Genomic DNA, 18,860 nt, shown 5'->3' on the forward strand with positions numbered 1-18,860 from the left:
TTTTATCCCTGAATGACGTCACATTTTCAATCTTTATCCTGGTGGGCCGGTCTCTAGTCAAAATGCCCGGGCCGATTTTTTGTCCCAGTCCAGCCTTGGTTCAGGCCCAATTAGAAAGCCCTCCATTGAAAACGGGAGTGATTATTTTTAAACCTTTCGAGTGTCTCTGCCTACTGGCAGACAAGTGGGGAACTTAGGCTAAGGAAGGAAGGGGGAGAAAAAAAAACCTTTGCCCCCCCCAAACCTGCCTTTCTCCCCACACTGCCTGTCAAAATGCACAAGGTTTATAAACAGAGACAGACAGGATTAAAGGTGTAAAGAGGGAGGTCAAAGAGAGAGAAAGGACCTCCAACACTCTCACTGACACATACCAGTCGCAGGCAAGCTGAGGATCATCACCAAGACCACACTGCTATTGAAAAAAAAAAAAAAATACAGCTGAGCCAGTAATGTCTGGGAGCTGGAACAGACTTTATTAATTATTATCACTCATTAAGAATTCAGGTAAAATGATAGGCACCACACTGGGGTGGAAAAAAAGAGTGGGAAGGTGTAGAATGGGCTTGTGTTAGTGCTTCATATACCAAGGGAAGATTATCATGTAAATGGTATACTGTACAGTAAAAACCCTGCTTTTATAAATGATAGCAGCTGGGCCTCAGAGAGGGAGGGATGGATCCGAGCATAAGTGCTCTTCAGGGATACTATCCCTGCATTTTGTCTGCTACATCAAAGAGATGCAGCTGAAGAGCTTCCATTTCCATAGTTCAACACTGTGAGCTTCCTCTATGACATGTCCATAATGCTTTCTCCCTGACAACAGTCATGTGCATGTATGACAGCTGCACATGTTTGTGAAAGTGAATGGTCCTCTCCATTTTATATTGCCTTTCATTTCAGACATTCACAATTATTCTATTTGTGACCTGGGGAACACTTGGGAGGATTTCATTAAAACTCTGCTTGATAACACAATTCGTTTGATTAACTTAATGGCATCCAGCTAGTTTTATGCTCTACTGTTAAACACTTATTAACACCGTAACTTCCCTCATCATCCAAAGTGTAATTCCACATGGAGAAGTATGCATACCACAACAAAATTTCAATATTTTGGTGCCAATCCCTGTCATTTTCTCAAATGTGTGTTGACACTTATTTGGATTAGGATCAAAGGAATAACAGCAACAAAAACACAGCTGGGTGGCAACTGTTGTAGTTCAGCATGCAGCATGCATGATTGGTGAAATTACATCCAAGTCAATTTATTCTCTTTCTACTTTAAACACTGTAGAGGTAATACGGTCGTCACTCGCAGGTCACATTGTGCAACTGTCCACATCAGACTACTTGTCTTCTGCTTGTCTAGTGCAGAGATGTTTAATTCTGTCAGCCAATTACAGGCCAGTGCTGTCAGCAGATTGGTGCTGAAGCTTCCTGATGAATGCACGCATGTCAGGGATATGGATGGGTTTCATCTGGAGTCTCTCCACACGTCCAAAGTGCACATACAAACACACGCATCCACACACTTCCACACCCTCAGACACACATCCTTGCTGAAAAATGTCCCCTTGGGACTCATACATCTCACTTTGTTCCACAAACTCACTTGGGCTCGTTTGCAGAAAAAAGCCTTCAGTGAGCATCTGCTGAACACAGTTGTGCAGGAGTACAGTCTTTTAGCTTGACATCAAAGTTGACCAGTGAGTGCAGTACTTAGCAAGTATGAGAACTCACTACAGATCAAATGGAGAAATTGTATGAATAAAAAAATACTGCATGGAAAAAACAGGCAAAAGTGGACTATAATATGCTAAAACTGGTTCCCACCATCGCTTGGATAAAATATTCCATGACATTCATAACTAGGATGAAGTGTTTGTATAACCCAAATAACTGTATTTTATCCTGCTTTCTAGGTGCTGTAGCTCAGGAAAGCCCTGCAGGGATGAACAGTCTCATTCTGCTACGTACAGGCCTGCTAAGAAGAAATATGGCTACAAACTACCACCAAGTTGGAAAAACAGTTCCTAGTTCTCCCGGAAATGTATCAAATCCCTTGACCGTCTCTGCCTCCTTGAAGATATTCTTAAAATTCCACTGCCAATGAGAACCCCGTTGAGATTAAATATTTTCCTATTCCTCCACTAAATTCCTCAGAAAGGGGAGATAGCCTAGATAATACAATTGTGCATTTAATGTGTAGTCTAACATTTCCATGCAGCAAACCTTTTCTGTAAAAGCTAGATTGATGCTCATTCTCCATCTGTAGTAGAGAGGATTAGCAGACGGGCTGAGGGAGTGTCTTATCTCACCTTGCACAGATAAATCAGACAGGGAAACAGCTCTGTTCATGCACTGCTCTGGAGAGCAGTAGAGAGGAGACACAGGCATTTGAACAGAAATGCCACACACAGCCTCGACACCAGACTGTTTGTTTAAAACCTGCTTTAAGGGTTTATGCTCTGCTCTGGCTGCCCCAAGGAGCGAGTGGGCAACGGCCGTAAGCTCTGAGGTTGTTTGGAATGAGCAGAATAGTCACCTTGATCTCATCTCTTCTGACAGTTTCCACACAACACGACAAAGAAAGCTTCCTGCTGAGAACTTGGCCTAGTTTTTCTATACCTGACCTGTTTCAGATATTTATTCTTTCTGTGGAATATCCTGGCACTCATTTGCATAAACAAAATCAGAATCTTTTACCCAAACAAGAAAATACCAAACTGACACGTGAAGCTTAGCGATGAAAGTCACACATAAACATCAGACAACACTGGGTTTACGTGCTCCTCAAGGTTGCACTAACATGTACCAGGCAACAAGAATTTCCATAGTACTGTGACTGTTATTCACACTGGAGCATGCATACTGTTGTAACACCTGCAAAGACTTTAATGTATGATTCGGTATCACAGAAAAATTGAATGCTGACATTTCTATTGTGTCCTGCATGCCACAGTGAAAAGCTACAGGATTCCTACAACTTTATGGCCAAAAAGGAAAACAGTTGATGTTCAGAATGAATATATTTCTAGTTATGAGGACAGCTATAAAAACATGTGTGTGTCTGGAAGACAAAGATGGCTTTATGTGGACTTGCCTCAAGGGGAAATAGCTGGACCCTTGTGCAGGATGAAGGGAAACTATATTTCAGATGCCATTCAACCTTGGAAAGCAGTGCTGCAGAAGTTCTTGTGGCAAAGCGAATGTAAGGAATTGACCATGTCTGAATGCAAGCAGTGTGTGATCTAATCACTGCAGCAATTTTTCATGTAGCATTTTCCACAGTCACTGCCGAGACAAGCCTGTGCTGCTCATTTGTCTCAAGACTAGGAGACACTAAATGGTGAATCTCAAAGCTAGCTGTTCTGTTAGTGTGTTAGCTGAACAAAAAGATCATTTCCACTCACAATATCTATTAAGCAGTGGGCGTGTATTTGAAAGCTCCCAAGCAAATTAAAATCATTGATCTGCAGAATTATCTCCACGACTGTTAATTAGATATTTAGTCAAAATTAAGAGATACACACGAAGGTACCAGGAACCTTGAAGGAGTCATTCTGCATAAATGATGAAATATGTGTCCCCATTGGCCTGAATGCAAGTGTCATTATGGTCTTTAAACGATTTTAAATTTCATTATGAGTCTGCTTTAACAGCTGATTAGATTTGGAATGTAACCATGATTCATATATGGTGAAATGTTTAGATTCTAATCAAGACTGATAGGGAAAATAAATTGAGCGTGGATGCAGAAAGTGCTGATAGTGCTTTCATCTAAAAAAATCACCATCATTAATTTTTGCATATGAAAAAGTTCTTTGCCACAAAGAAGGCACCCTCATCAAGATGACCTCTGGGGCGTGAAACATCAATGAATCAGGTGCAAGCCAACTGTTCTATTGAAGGTGGGAAGTTGAAAGGAACTTCAAAGAAACCATTAACAAGAACAGAGAAAAAAAGAACACTCATAAGAGTTGACACCAATCAATAGCGGTCTAGGAAATTGATTCCTATTCGGTTGACCAAAAGCAGTGCTGGAGGGGAATCTGTTTTCTGAGCCTCCACCAGAGCACGATGGCCACGCAGAGCATGAATTACATTTAAGAGCAACTTGCATTGTGAACAAACTTTGTGGCGCTCAGGGATGAAAGCCAGCTGTCAGGCCACTGTGGCAACTGAGTGCTTCACCACTGAGGACAGTGCTTGTTTGCCAACAGCAAATAAGCGCCTCTGGACCATTTAGTGCCATCTCTTTTTCTTTTCTGCAAACAAAAGCAGTCTGCCACTGAGATGACACAAGCTCTTCTCAGTGGCCGCTACACTGCCAGATCAAACACAGCGCTGTATGTGGAACGAGCCCAAAGCCAACACAGTAAAGAACTCCGAACTAACCACAGTACACGCATGCTACATACTGCCAGGCCAGCACAGAGGAATTTTAAGTCCCTTCTGTTTTGGCTCATTTGTCAACCCAGCATTTGCTTTGCATGGAAAAGTCTTCATTGGTCATGAAATAAAGTTCATGAGGCACCGCAGGGTGGTACCATATTGATGCAGAATCCTGCCTACAGTAAAAAGCCTAACAACAACAACAACAACAAAAATCTGTCAATTTTGTTGCTGTTCTCACATTAAGGGTGTAGGTTAAAAAAAAGGCAACAGTTCAACTGGTCATTCATACCTCAAAATGAGCACAAACACAATTGGTTGTGCAACTTTTTGTCATATAGAAAACTGAAAAACATTCACTTCTTTAAGCAGGGTTTGTTAAATTCTACTAACTAGCAACCTATCATTTCTCTCTATCCTCCCTGGTTTTTGGCTGCTAATTCTTTCCCCAAGCACTGTGCACTGTTGTGCACTGTTGACCATGACTGTAGTGGAGGCACAGATAAAGGTAAATGTACGACCCCAGTACGCCCCCAAAAGTTGGGACACTGCATAAAATGTAATCAAAAAGAAAATGCAATGATTTCAAATTCATAAACCCAAATTTTATGGGTTGTAGTAAATGTCAAAAATGTGCACCTTCCATTGCTCTTCTACACACAGAATCTACAGATTATTGACACGTTTAATCCTCAACATGCATGAATAAAAATAGTCTAATAAAATATTTACAGGCATAAAATCGTCAAAAGCTGCTGTGTTTCCAGAGAGAAGAAAAACAAAAACAACTATAAAAAATAAAAAATATGACTCGAGAGTGACATCAGCAACATATCTTAGCTGCCAAGTGTTTAAACAACTTTCCAAATGCAGACACATGTAGCTATAAACACACAAGAACTTATAAACAAATGTCACACAAACATGCATACACGCGCTCTCGGAGACATGCACACATTGTATGGCAGCATGCTTATAGGCAGAGAGTTGCCAGCTGTCTGAGATCTTGGAGAGAACAGAACACCACCTGTCCCCTTATCTTCCCCTCACAAGCCAAAAGAGACTCTCTGTCCAACTGGAGCCACCTTCTTCTACTCTCTCATCCCACGCTTAATGGCAGCCTGTCCGCAATTTTCTCCTCAATAGTTTATCTCTCTTTGTTGTTCCTTCCTATCTCTCCTTTTGCATGTTTGATCTCAAAGCACCAGATACTGCGCAATTATTTAAAATCGCATCAAGGCTTCTTTTTTTAAGTGGACAAGAGAGTAATTTAAATGTTGTACCTGGTGGAGATGGAACCTGATGACGTTTAGATTTGGGCTTAGGTGGACAGTTTTGCCAGATGTTTCTCCTATTGTTGCCAGATAGGAATTCGGCCATCAGGTCAGTGTCGGTGTGTGTGTGAGACAGGGTGTGAGGTCAACATTTTTCTGCCTCTGTGTTTACATTATCTCACTCCTTCACCTCTCTCCTCGCTGTGCCATTGTTTTGCTTTTGCTTTTGGTTAGCTGAGTCTTTGGGTGCAGACAGATTGATAAAAGGCAGACTAAAGCATGGGCAAAGTCCAACCACAGCTAAACCAAGTTTTGCTGCTTTCTGTGTAAATAGCAGCCAATATGATGTCCTGAAAGAACACAAAAAGTAAATGTGATGAGCAACAGATTTTAGTCCCAAAATCAACCTTAATTGGGAAAGATGGGGTTGGGGGGAAAAAAAAGGGAAAAAAAGAAAGCGCTACAGAGCTCTTCCATAGTCTAAGTATTGATCTAGAGCACACTTTTAGTAGCAGCTTTGCTTGGAGCTTTTAAACAAGAGAGATTGTGTCAGTCTGTTTTGGTAGCTAGACGGCAGCCAGTCAAATAAAAGCAAAATGTGCAGTCTCCAGGTAACCAGCCATAGTAAGAATGTGCATATGACGGCAGCGCTAATGGGCCAGAGTTCCTCCAAGGAACACACACACACACACACACACACACACACACACACACACACACACACACACACACACACACACACACCTTAAAAAATATATTGTCAAGACATCTTACTATTGAAAGAAGCTTTGCTTAGTCTACCTATTCCCATTGTATAGCCCTGCTCCATAAATAGATGAAGCCAAATGGTATAACATAAACTCAAGACTGACTTGTGTCCCTTAGTAGCATCTGCCATGGAGTAAATCTGCCCACAGCCTGCAGCTGTCAACAGGAAGCCCAGAATGACCTCCATATACACACACGCACTCAGTCAAACAGTCACACAGAGCTGCACGCACACACTGAGTGATGATTAACTTATTCTCTCCCCTCTCCATGCCCTTCCATGTTGCTTTTTGCATCTCTGTAAGACAATCAATAAGCTATTATAGCTCCAAACAGTGGGGTAAATTAACTTAGGCTTCCACCTGCAGAGTCGGCACTCTGGACTAATCCCATTGGCAGGGGAAAAACGCTACTGGATGCACAGGCCTGGTCTCAAGATCATGCGCTTCCACACTGCGATTACTGACATGACTCAGACAGCAAAGTAGCTTCTAAAGCCCAAACATTAAATAAGTTGCACTATAAAAGCAATGGAGTAAAGGTAAGGTGTGGTATAGTGCCTCTTAAAAGTTTTCCTTTCTCAAGAACAAGAAAGGAATAATGAAAGTGTTGAAAACTAGAATCAGTAAGCGTCCAATCCCGAGGTATTTTTAGGGGTTAAGGGAAGAAACCAGCTAGATCCCAACTGGTTATTGACAGCCTGTCTATCCGATCCATCAGATGTGAGCCAATCTGCTAAAGAGAACTAAGGCACCATTGACAGATTTGAATCTGATACTAGTGTAAGGTGGACAGAGAAAGAAACATAGAGAAGGCGGTGGGAGAGGGGGTGGTAGGGTAGGTAGAATAGAAATGTCACCCCTAAGCTTAACAACATCACTATGGTCATACAATACCATGCCTCAGTGAGTCACATGTCAGCTATTTCAAACTTACCCACAGCAACACTGACTACTGTTTGAATTTTGAATGGATCCTCTCTACTTTTCTCCTTTTACACATGACGTCTCCCGTCTGTCTTTTATCCAACTCTTTGCCTGTATATGGTTACACGGAGCTCCCTTTGTGTTGCTGCCACACCCTGTTTAGAAAGGTCAAAGGGGCACAAAGAAGAGGTGAGGGTGTTTCTGTTCTGTTCACTGCTCAAGCAAGCCACCCTCTTCTTCACTGTCCAAATTAGACTGTTAGATGTATATGTTTACATACCCTCCATCGAGGATTATTATGATCACTGCACATGTAATTAACCCCAAGCTGCACAAACAACATTCGCTGTGAAGCTAGTGAGCCAGATGCTTAAACATGTCAAATAAAAGCTTTCAGATACAACCTGCATAGCATTAGTTTGTTGCTGTTCCAGTTCATCCATTTCTTTTCATTTGCTTCATCATTAGTACACAATCACTGTGGTAATGGAGCCAATCCCTTCATTTGTAACATGACCTAGCATGTTGAATATCTGGGGCTTAGAAATGAACTGTTAGAATTACAGAAAGGTCAGAAGAAAAGAAAGCTTGTGGAAGAACTACATTGTGATAATGAGCATCAACTTTCATTCATACTGGTCCTATTCTTGGACACGCTCTTGTCTATGTAACATGACAAGGAGAAACTAATTTTCTCCCAATTTGTGCCTTAATGATCAGAGTAGCTACCACAGCGACCAAGGGCGATTAAATGACAAATGAATGCCATCATATATCTCCTGTTTGTTTGTCACTGAGTGATTGCAGGGCTCTGGCTTTCCATAATCAGTAGCAAGAAGACTGCATTTCATTGGCAGTCAGATAGCACAAGGCAGATTATTATCACTGTTTGGGTCGACTGCTTAGTTCTCCAGCTTTTCCTGCCTGTCACGCTCCAGGCTCAGCAACATGCTACATTTTTGATAAAATTTCAGATGTCTTTTTTTCCCCCACTTTCCCCTCCCTTTCCTTCGCAGAGGTCGTGGAAATACACATCGGTACTTCAATCTTTCTCTTCTTATCAAGTCACAGGAGACAGAGCGAGAGAAAGCAAAACAGTGAGGAAAAAGGGGAAGGCGAGAAACACAGTGGGCAGGAAAAGAGGAGATAGCAGTTTAAGAGGGAATACATATCACATAAAGGCTCGTATCACACGAGTGTGGCATAAACACTGTTTTCTGTGCTATCAGTCCACTGAAGCTGAGCAGAATCAGCCCATCTGTGCTTATACTGCCAGACAACCACCTAACTGCCTCTCAACAGCCCAACAGAAGCTAGAAATCCACAAATTACACAACCAGTTCACATATTTGTGTGCTGTCCACTTGCCACAGTTTCCTGTCACTATAATTTATATTTAATATTTTTTAACCATTTCTAAAGTTTGTGAACATTACAGTTCAATATAAAGGAAAAGAACTAGCAAAAAAAAAAACCCTAACCCAAAACTTACAACTAAAAGTTCTTAAAGACTTATCAGTCTCATGTTATTTGCTTGATACATGATTCATTTGTATTTAACAGTGTATATATTATATTAGAAATATGCTTATTGTTGTTATTGAGGTTTATATATATCTTTTCTTTTCCTAAATGACCTTCTGTGTATTGTTTACATGATATAAATAAATGCTAGAAAAAGTCTGAACAGTCTGTCACGTGCAAAATTGGTGTCTGTCTTCATGAGTAAATCACAGTATGAGACATTAGTCTTTTAAGATAAACACAAAAAATATTTACTATACTTTTTGATTTTTGGTGAAATTTTACTGGTTGTGTTTTTTACCCTAATTGTAAAACAAGCAATAAGTTTCATTCTCCCATTCATGAGAGAGTGAGAGTAGAGCTGAGGCTATCAATAGATGGTATGTTACACAGCGAAAATCCCTGGATCCTGACCTTATAGACTAATGCCTGTGCAATTTTAAAAACATTTTTCTCCATGCACGCTAGCCTTTCAACTAAATGCGAACACAGTTTTGGGTCAGTAAAAACTGACCCTTTGCAAAACTTGTTTAAGGCTGAAGAGATTCAGAAACTGTTTGCAATGCAGACAGGGAAATCTGAACTATCAGTGCTTCTGACTGGTCAACATAGCTTTGATGTTAGGTTTATATTGCCAGTGATTGGTTCCCAAATCTCTTAACAGCATGCTCTTGACACAGCTTAAGTTTTGAGTTATCGTATAGACAGAGAGCACTTGTGTGGGCAAGATTACATTTTAGAATAAAAATATTCGTGTACACTGGGGCAGAATGTGCCTCTTGAGCACACTTTCAAAACTTTGGCAAAAACCCCTAAAGTTCTGGTCTCCAAACCCCTTAATCCTCCCCAACGCCATCGTCTCGGATCGAGAAGCATGATAGAAGGTTTCAAGTGAGGGCTTAACCCAGGTTTAATAACCAGAGTGTGTCTGCAGAGCAGAACACCTCATCATATGACCAGACACCAGAATGCAGGCACGTATGAATGCGCAAGCCTCAAAGACATATGAACACTCATACGCAGAGACTCTCTGGCCAAAGGAGGGGCTCAGACCAACAAGAGATTACACCTACCAACAAGAGTAATACCCGACTCACAGCAGAAGAAGGGGAGATTAGATCTAGCAGCATGCATTCATCTAGTTCTCACCAGCACTGACGCAAGCTTTACCACCATATGGAATATAACTCAAAAAATATGGACACATTTTCATTAAAAAAAAAAAAAAGAGCACAGTAAAATACACTTGCTGGACACAACTCAGTTTTTAAGAGTAGAGGAAGGGAAACTACTCTGTTATCAGTGCTGCTCCTAAGTGGTAGTACAGGACCACTGGTCTCAAGAGCTCACACACTTTATCTTATCTGTCCTAGACTAGCACTTCATAATGTTAATATCATACTTCACTATCCTGGGATCCAGCAGCTGTCCTACAAAACCTCCTGTTCTGCACTACAGCCAAAGGCGAGGATTACATCAAGATGAATAAGCAGTCACTGTGGCGACCGGGGGGTGAAAAAAAAAAAAAAAGATCTGACGCACAAGAGTTTGGGGAAGTGTCCAAACACTCAGACAGACATAGCTGTGAGGTAGTTTTGCCTTTTCCCAAGAAATCCAGAGATATCTGGGCAATGTCATCATATGTAAATGGACGGATTGCAAAAGCCATCACAGAAACAGAGAAAAGTGCTTGACGTGGACTCGGTAAGTCTGGGCTAGCTACCTCGTTAACAGAGACAAGTTATTTACTGCATGAATGCACACTGAGAGATCTGTAAGGCAGAAAGCGCCTCGTGTCAGTGTGTAACAGCTGTGTTTAGCACATCTAATGCGCTACACTCATTCTGTCTTTGTATATAGGGAGATCAAAGAGGCCAATATCTATCACACTAAAAAGACTAACCTAATATAAAGGAGTATATCGTCACCATTACAAAGTGCCTTACTCACCCAGGCTCTGTGTCTATCGTTTAATGGCGAAATTCTACTTGTGACAATCAGATAATATAGGTGATAGATACAGAGTGGGAATCAAATGGACTCTGGGTTCTCAGGTACTTTTGGAGGACACGTCCTGCTTGTCTCACCTGTCCCACATTGCTGTCAGAGATGGGTGGAGCATAAAGGGATTGATGGCACATTGAGCTTTACCCATCCCTATACACCTGCACCTCTAGTCTCTTTCACAGAATACATCACTAGACATTGTTCAGTAGAGCAGTGTACACAGACTGATGGAATTAAACATGAACACACACGCATACACACACACAGGAAATCTCGCTCTGTCGAAAGCATCATTCTTGTGTAAACCAATCCATTCATTCGAGTTTCTCTCACTCTGCAGGATGTGTGTTTCTCTTTAGGCTCTGTGCCCGTGTTCACTGTAAAACACCACAAAGCGCCTAAAACTCTGTCAAAAAGCTGCTCTGGCTCTTATCTGCTGCTACTCTACTGTTTCCCATGGTGAGCAATTTCAGCGCTTGGCCTCCGATCGTGCCAGCAGTATTAGTTTTGGTGGGGGAGGGCTGTGTGGGCGAGGTTACGCTTGCATGGTTGCGAAAACCATGTTCCAAAAATCCCCAAATCACTGTGGCATTTGACACATTTTCACATGACTGAAAGAGACACTAGCATCTTCTCTCCTTCACCCCAGGTTGCCATCACTGCTCAGAGTGACAACTCCATTTTAGGGCAGTTATGTCAGCCAATATCTGCCAGGATGCTTCTTATGAATATTTAGTGAACGTGGTCAAAGTTTTAAGGTACATATCCAAGTCACTAACAAGAACTGCATGCTAGTTCCGGGCTTGCTTGTGTATCACAGAAAATATCATCTCAAAAGGGGACTTGGGTATCGACCAAGCATAGCAAATGGATACTCCAGGTTTAATTAAATGGAATGCATTGATTTATGCAAACAGCCTGAAGCGGCAAAGACGCTAAGTTCAACAGACCACACGTAACATGCATGATAAAAATTGCTCTATGCATATATGGCTATACAGACGACTAATTGAAATGCATGTGTTGAGCATATCTCCCCTGCAGAGGTTTCACAAAGACTAAGCTGACAGTTATGTGCTGTGGGGAGTGTAATTAGACAGTAACCAGTTGCTACCCATGTACTGCAATTTCAAAATTAACAACAGCGGACTGAAATAGGTTTGAACAGCAGTACACACCCTGGAACTATTTAGAACAAAATAAAAAAATAAACATGAATAATGAATCCAACATTTCATAGGCAACATGAATATTTTACTCTAATAGGAAATGGAGACTTTCTTTTTTTGAGGCAGCTTTGACAGCTACACATGCACACGCCATCGGGCTCAGAGATTGTGGACCGGGTCTGCATTCCAACATGAAACAGATTGGAGTGAAGGCCAAGGAGCGTCTGTGGTGTGGAGCCCACGCCTCAGCTGCATGTTGACTCACGAAGCAGACCCTGGCTGTGCCGTTTGCACCAATTTGCTCTGAACCTCCCTGAGACAAATAACTGCCACAGAGCTGTAACGCACTGCCTCCAGTCCACTGGCAGCTTGCCAGCACACTCACTGGTGCTACTGGTGGAGTAAGCTATCCTGTTTTTTTTTTTCTTTTTCAAAATCAGTCAGCTCTTTCACCCTTATTCCTTTCTTTCTTCACCTCACAGTCTCATTTTGCTTCTCAAAGTTCTTAATATTTGCTGAGCTGAAAAAGGGGATTAAAAGAAGCGCAATACCCAGGCAGGGATAGCTCAGTAGGTAAAGTGGTCGCCCCATGATCGGAAGGTCGGCGGTTCGAATCCACTTAACGGCTACCCTGAGGTACCCCTGAGCAAGGTACCGTCCCTACACACTGCTCCCCGGGCGCCTGCTTAGTGGGCTGCCCACTGCTTCACTGAGTGAATGGGTCAAATGCAGAGAAAAACAAGTAATTTCCCCATGGGGATCAATAAAGTATCCATTATTATTATTATACCCCGAAAATGATAATAAAAAAAGATGGATGTGAACAAGAAGTTGATGAAATTTATAAACCCAGACCTTCTGCACTATATTGCTCCTCTCGTAATAAGTTAATGAAAGGCAAAGACCATGACAAATAAATAATTACTCTGCCATCAGGCAGTGAAAGAAGCTGTTTCAGTCACAGAGCGTGTTCCATTTCAGTGGGCAGCAGTGGAAAAATAATCACAAGAGAAGAGATGAGGAGATGGGTAAGGGCAGCGGAGAAAGAAATGTTTGACAAAGTCAACTGGAATGTTTATGTTGTGTGTCAGGTGGAGAGGATTAGTCTGAAACGTTTACAATACAAAGACCCCAACTTTTCGATATTCAACAGATGTAGTACAAGAGATGTCCTGCAAAAGAGACAGGAGGGTCTTAAGATCAGTGGGAGGTGGCTTCTTTGCCTTTGGACTGCTGCATGCCAGCCAACTGTCCTCCACTCTGCAGATGACCCTCAGGCATGGCCCAGAATCTGTCAGGATCAACTGAGCCGCCTTCAACACATCTGACGCCCTGACCTACCCCTACTAATCAGAGAGTCGGCGAAGCCAGCTGGCTGCACATGGTGACAGAGATTTCACAGCAGCATTGAGATCAATGCGATTCTGGGGTAAACTTGGCTGAAAAGAGTTATATGCTGTGGACCGAATTCAAGTAAACATCCCTTTGCTTCTGTTGTTAGTGGCTGTAAAAAGTAAACCCTGCCTCTGGAGAAAGGAATCTGTGTGTGGATATGAAGCCTGCAGCCAACCCTGTGCGGTCAGCACTGTGCAGTCAGCCAGGCCACTACACAGCAGGCCCTGAGGTTATCGCCTACTCAAGTGGAGCAGTGTGCCGTCCATTACCTCACTGTACTATCTGCACAACCAGGAAAAGGGAAATAGCTATTCATAGAGCCTCTCAGGGACTCGTACACAGCATGGGTAAAACAATCTACTCTGACAGATCACAGGGTATATCGACGATTATCATTTTGTGCCTGTCTGGAAGTGATTACTTGAAAAATTATAACCATTATAAATGATTCTCTTACTTAATATATAAAAATTAATAAAGGTATTCATTTCCATTTTAGTGGAACAGTGGTAAGAAGATTCAAATAATTAACTTAACCCTTTAAAGCACGCTCTGTTCTGCATAACTATTTTTAAATCCCGGTAGCTCTGCAACCACGTAAGCTAGGGTAATAAGTTTTTTTTGCATATGAAACCGGAGGAGTTGTACTTACATCTTATGCCATCAGCCTGTCCTAGGTCAGTTTCCTTCCACATATAGCTTTGCAAAAACTGCATAAAAAGCACTTGCAGCAACAAAAACATAATATTCCAGAAACACGCTTTGCCGATCTGATCAGCTGTTTGTAACACTTCAGCTCGAACTATCCCGTGTCTGCCATGACCTGCCCGAAACCGGAAGTGACATAATGTTGAGGAAATGTAGTTTTTTTTGTTTGTTTTTTTTTACCATCAGGGCCTTATGAGCCTATACTGGTGTTTTTAAAAGTTATGTTTGACTTTATGACTTTCTGTGTCGTTTCTGGGATGCTTGGAACTAAAATTGCACTGCTGGAAATGGTTTATTTTGATGCATATGCTGGTTTTTTTGCAAATTTACATTATAATATTTATTTTTCGTTTTTCCTGCACTATATAAAAATTGGTGTATTTCAAAAATAAAACTATGAAGACACTTAAATTTCCTGTGGTGGGAAACTATTTTGTGCAACTTTTTTGTATTTACAGTTTTGAGGGACAGGCATCTTAAATTTCTCTAACTAGAAATATATATTAAAAAAACTAAAACGATTTTCAATTTTTTTATGGTTTATTGCACTTTTTTGCAATTTATGTAATTACTATGCACTTAATGCATACATATTATTAAAATTTGGGCTATAATGGTTGTATTGATGTATATCAACTTAAAATGCTCCCAAAAATGGCTCTACAGCATGTAAAAATATAATATAAGCTCTGGCGGACTTGGTTCTATGGTAGGTCTTAAAGGGTTAAGAAAAAAAAATCAGTTCTGCTTCTTCTGTTCACTCACATTAAAGTAATCTCAGAAACACTTTTTACTTTTACTTTCCCCTGCTGAGTTCAGAGTCTTGTTTGCTCAGTGTTTTGCAAAGAAAAAAAAAGAAGAATGGCATTTGAAGATTTATATCATGGAAAAATAATCATAATGTTTGAAATACTTTTAGTTACAATCTTGAACAAATGGTCTTTATCACCTGGCTGTTCTCAAGCACAAAGGCATTTCATTATTTGTCGCTGACATCTCTAAAGCAAAGAAAACAATAACACAATAGGCAAAGAATTCTATCTTAAGCTTGTCTCAATGCACCAAGCAAACATGATTCATGGTAAATGGCTTTGGGTTAAGAGGCTGAGATAGAGAGATTGTGGGCTGTACTGTACATGTGGTTAATGATAAACCAAACAAACTGGGCTAGCTCTCCTAGCTGGCAAAACAGGACTTGTTGAAATGTGGATTACGTTGACAATCACTGGTGAGCACAGGAAACTGTCAAAGCCAGGGTCTTAGAATAACATCACAAAAAAATTCATGTTTTCAGCTTTTAAAGTGCTTTTAAAGCAAAAATGTTAGAGAGGGAGAACGAGGCAAAGTAAACACAATTAAACCCATGACTTCCTTCTTTGGAGTTTCATTGGAAATTAAAAGTCTGGCTAATCCCTCAACTTAACCTGAGTGAAAAATTCTATCTACTATATTGAACTCATAACAGTATCATTATGACAAGCATCTGTAATGACAACAAGGGGTAAAAAAGGGTTTATAACTTTCCTAAACCCTCATAAGTCAGATATACGTCTCAAAGTTTATTTACTCGGGAGTTTAAATGTAGCCTCGAAAAGAAATCTCAGAGTTTCTGAACTTTTTCTTTTGCTTTTCTTTTTAATCTCCAGGGTTCCATCCTGGTTGCTCCAACAACATAATTACATGTAGTTAAGCATGAACTGTGGAGAGGGGTGAGCGAGAGACACCAGCTAAGCGAGAAGGAGAGAGAGTGCTGGAGCACAGTGGCTTGTCATTATGCATCTGTTTGAACCTTATACAGCATAGACCTAAACTTGAGACTGAGCCAGTAGTGCTCTGGTCCTCGTGTTTCCCGCCAAGTATCTTGTTTTTCTACTTGAAGAATCCACCTCTGAAACAAACACAGCATATTGCCTACTACAAGGGAAAGTTATTTTTAGCACTCTGGCCTATGGAAACTTGTAAGTATACCAAACTTAAATGGTCTTCCACTTTTATTAAATTGTGCAGAATTGTAATTTTTATGTTAGAAGTTAGTTGGGAATATATATATATGATACTGATTCTCTGCAGCTCTTTGTCATTATCCTTACTTCTAAAGGAAGACCTTGACTCTCAGCTCTAAATCAGAGCATAGACAATACACTATAAAAACTTATAGTCTGATCAGCAGGCCTCGAAATGTCTTGGATCTATTGCGTCTGCTTTACATTTCAGCTGACAGTTGGGATAGAAAATATTAAAAAAGCAATCAGAGTGGGGAAGTTTTGTTACATTTGTATATTCCAGATATTCCACTAATTCAGCTTAAACTACACAGCAATCCCTTGACTGACACCTCATACCCAGTACCACAACAGCAGCCCATGCCCAATGCAGCAATGGCTCACATTCATTCACACATGCTCACATTCAAGCGCACACACCATTCTTTCTTTCCCCATCTTGATTAGATTACAGTGAGTGAGGTTGGTGACAGCCTCTGGGCACGCTGGAGGAGCGGTTGATATCTGAGCTCCTCAGCCTTCACTCTCAGCCAGTCAAGAGCGCAACGAGATAATATATCTGAAGAGCTGACCTCACCAACAAAATCAGTCTTTTAAAGAATCATGGGAACAATTTTGTCAACACCAGTCACAACTCTTAGAAAACACTTAAGGTTTTAGAAAGACTTTTTTATTATTTGTCCTGCATTGCAAGCACACTGACAGCCAAATATTAGCCTTGTTAATGTGTCACAAAGGCCTCTTGTTGACCCTACAGATGCTTAATCCACTCTACATCAAAGCTCAACTGTCATAGCACAAGCAAAGCAGACAATAAAAAGACATCGCCGATTCTTCAATGAAATGAGTAGGAAGGCTCTTTATTAAAAGATGACTAAACACAGATGCAGCAATTGCATTCCTTTTGCTATAAAACCTCATATCTATCTCTTTGACAAAAAGCAGAGGTAGGATGAAAACAGAAAGGACATTGTTCCTATTGTAGCTCATGACCACCTACCAAGGGCCCTTTAGAGAAGCATTCACCCTGGAATGATCAGGCCACTCTCCCCCCCCAAGGCTCTCCAGGCCTACAGAGACGGCTGGGCCAAACACATCCTGCCCATCGCCCGAGAGATTATTCAACTCAATGAACACATTGAGCGCAGAAACACAGGAAGAAACTGGAGCCTGCTATTCAGCAACATCTGAACCCAAACTACTCTATTCACACCCCACACCAGAAAGTGGCGTGGGTGTGAAAGTGGGAAGACATGCTGCACTTACTGGCTACTTCCAGCGAGGCGTTGTGGCTCACTGCCTCTCCCAGGTAGTTGCGAGCAACACAGACGTAAGAACCTTCATCCGGTTTACTCCGCCGTCCGTGGACGATGCGCAGGAAGAAGAGAGAGCCACTGGGAAGAAGCATGCGCTGAGAACGGGGATTGTCCCTGTCCGTTTCCACCCGCTCTCCATCCTTGTACCACTCCACTGTTGGGGTTGGACGGCCCTCTGCTTTACAGTTGAGAGTTGCGGGCTCCCCTTTGGAAACAATCAGGTCAGAGGGGTGCTCCACAATCCGGGGTGGGGTGTCCTCTTGGCGCAGACGGGATCCTGAGAAGAAATTACAAAAGTGACGATTTACATCTGCGAGTCCTTATTTAAGCTATTTAAAGGAATGATAGGCTTGTTGTGGACTTTGTCTTATTTGATTGAAAAGTTTTAAAGGGTTAGTGCAATGTGGCTACAGTAGATGCATGTAAATTTTAGCAGCTGATGGTAGGCCACTTTAAAATACTTTTTTCAGTATAAATTTTAAACAGTTAAATTAATTCTACTTTACATATATAGCAATAATCAGTTCTTAAGTATTAAACATGCTGATTATTTTTAAATACAGACAAAATTTGATAGTAATAGATGTATTTAAGGTACTATTTGAGGTTGTGGTGATGAAAGAAGTAAAGAACACGTCTTCCCCCCCCCAATAGCAGCTCCTGTGGTAAAGGTTAACATTGCTGCACCTTTGTGAGTGTCATTTCACAGATTGAAGAGCAGAAAAGGCAACGAAGGGAAAGGTAAACAAAAATATGACACACCTTGAAGGTTAAAAAGGAAATTAAGAGATAAAAGATAAGATAAAGGTGCCATGTGTAGCTTCATGACAGAAAAGGAGCAACAGCAGAAATTGCACTTTTGAAGAAAGACAGATGAGCCACAGCAGAGCCAACAGCAGTGCCAAGGGGGTTAACACCCCAGTGCTATCTCTGGTCATTAATATTGCTCTCTGACCAGTCAGCTGTAGCTATCAAACCTGCTTTACATGCAAATTAGCTTCCTGTTGTTAATTCCTGAAGGGCGGGACTGGATGGCTGTGAATGCATTGTGTGGCTACACACAAAAGTGTGTTGTGTGTGTGTCTGTGTTACCAAGAGAAAGAGCTCTTCCCCTCTCACCATATCTCCCAGCATAGGCCTTTGGAGCCCATTCAGCACCAATTAAAGAGAGTCGGGTATAATTGGAGGCGCAGGCCTGCAATTAATTTACCCAGCATCCCGTGAACTTGCCACACTACCTCATTTATGTGCCATACACCCACCCATGTTACCCAAGAGAACTGGTGCTGAGAAGGCATCTTCTTGTGGTCGCCACATATTTTTGGTAAAGTCAGCATAATTAGTGACAGCTTTGTGGAAAGATAAATCACTTCAA

General features: G+C 41.4%; 1 protein-coding gene across 7 annotated transcripts in view; it reads right to left on the reverse strand.

Moving 5' to 3' along the window:
* The window catches only part of robo1 (roundabout, axon guidance receptor, homolog 1 (Drosophila)), a 227,900-nt gene that overhangs the window by 95,636 nt on the left and 113,404 nt on the right, over positions 1 to 18,860 (reverse strand). For all 7 annotated transcript variants that reach the window (XM_026191730.2, XM_080289182.1, XM_080289181.1 and 4 more), the window contains one exon: positions 17,436 to 17,762. In XM_026191730.2, coding sequence (XP_026047515.2) covers positions 17,436 to 17,762 — 327 coding nt within the window. The remainder of the gene's footprint in view (positions 1 to 17,435; positions 17,763 to 18,860) is intronic.

The sequence above is a fragment of the Astatotilapia calliptera genome, chromosome 14, assembly GCF_964374335.1.
Source record: "Astatotilapia calliptera chromosome 14, fAstCal68.1, whole genome shotgun sequence".
NCBI classification, from domain to species: Eukaryota; Metazoa; Chordata; class Actinopteri; order Cichliformes; family Cichlidae; genus Astatotilapia; species Astatotilapia calliptera.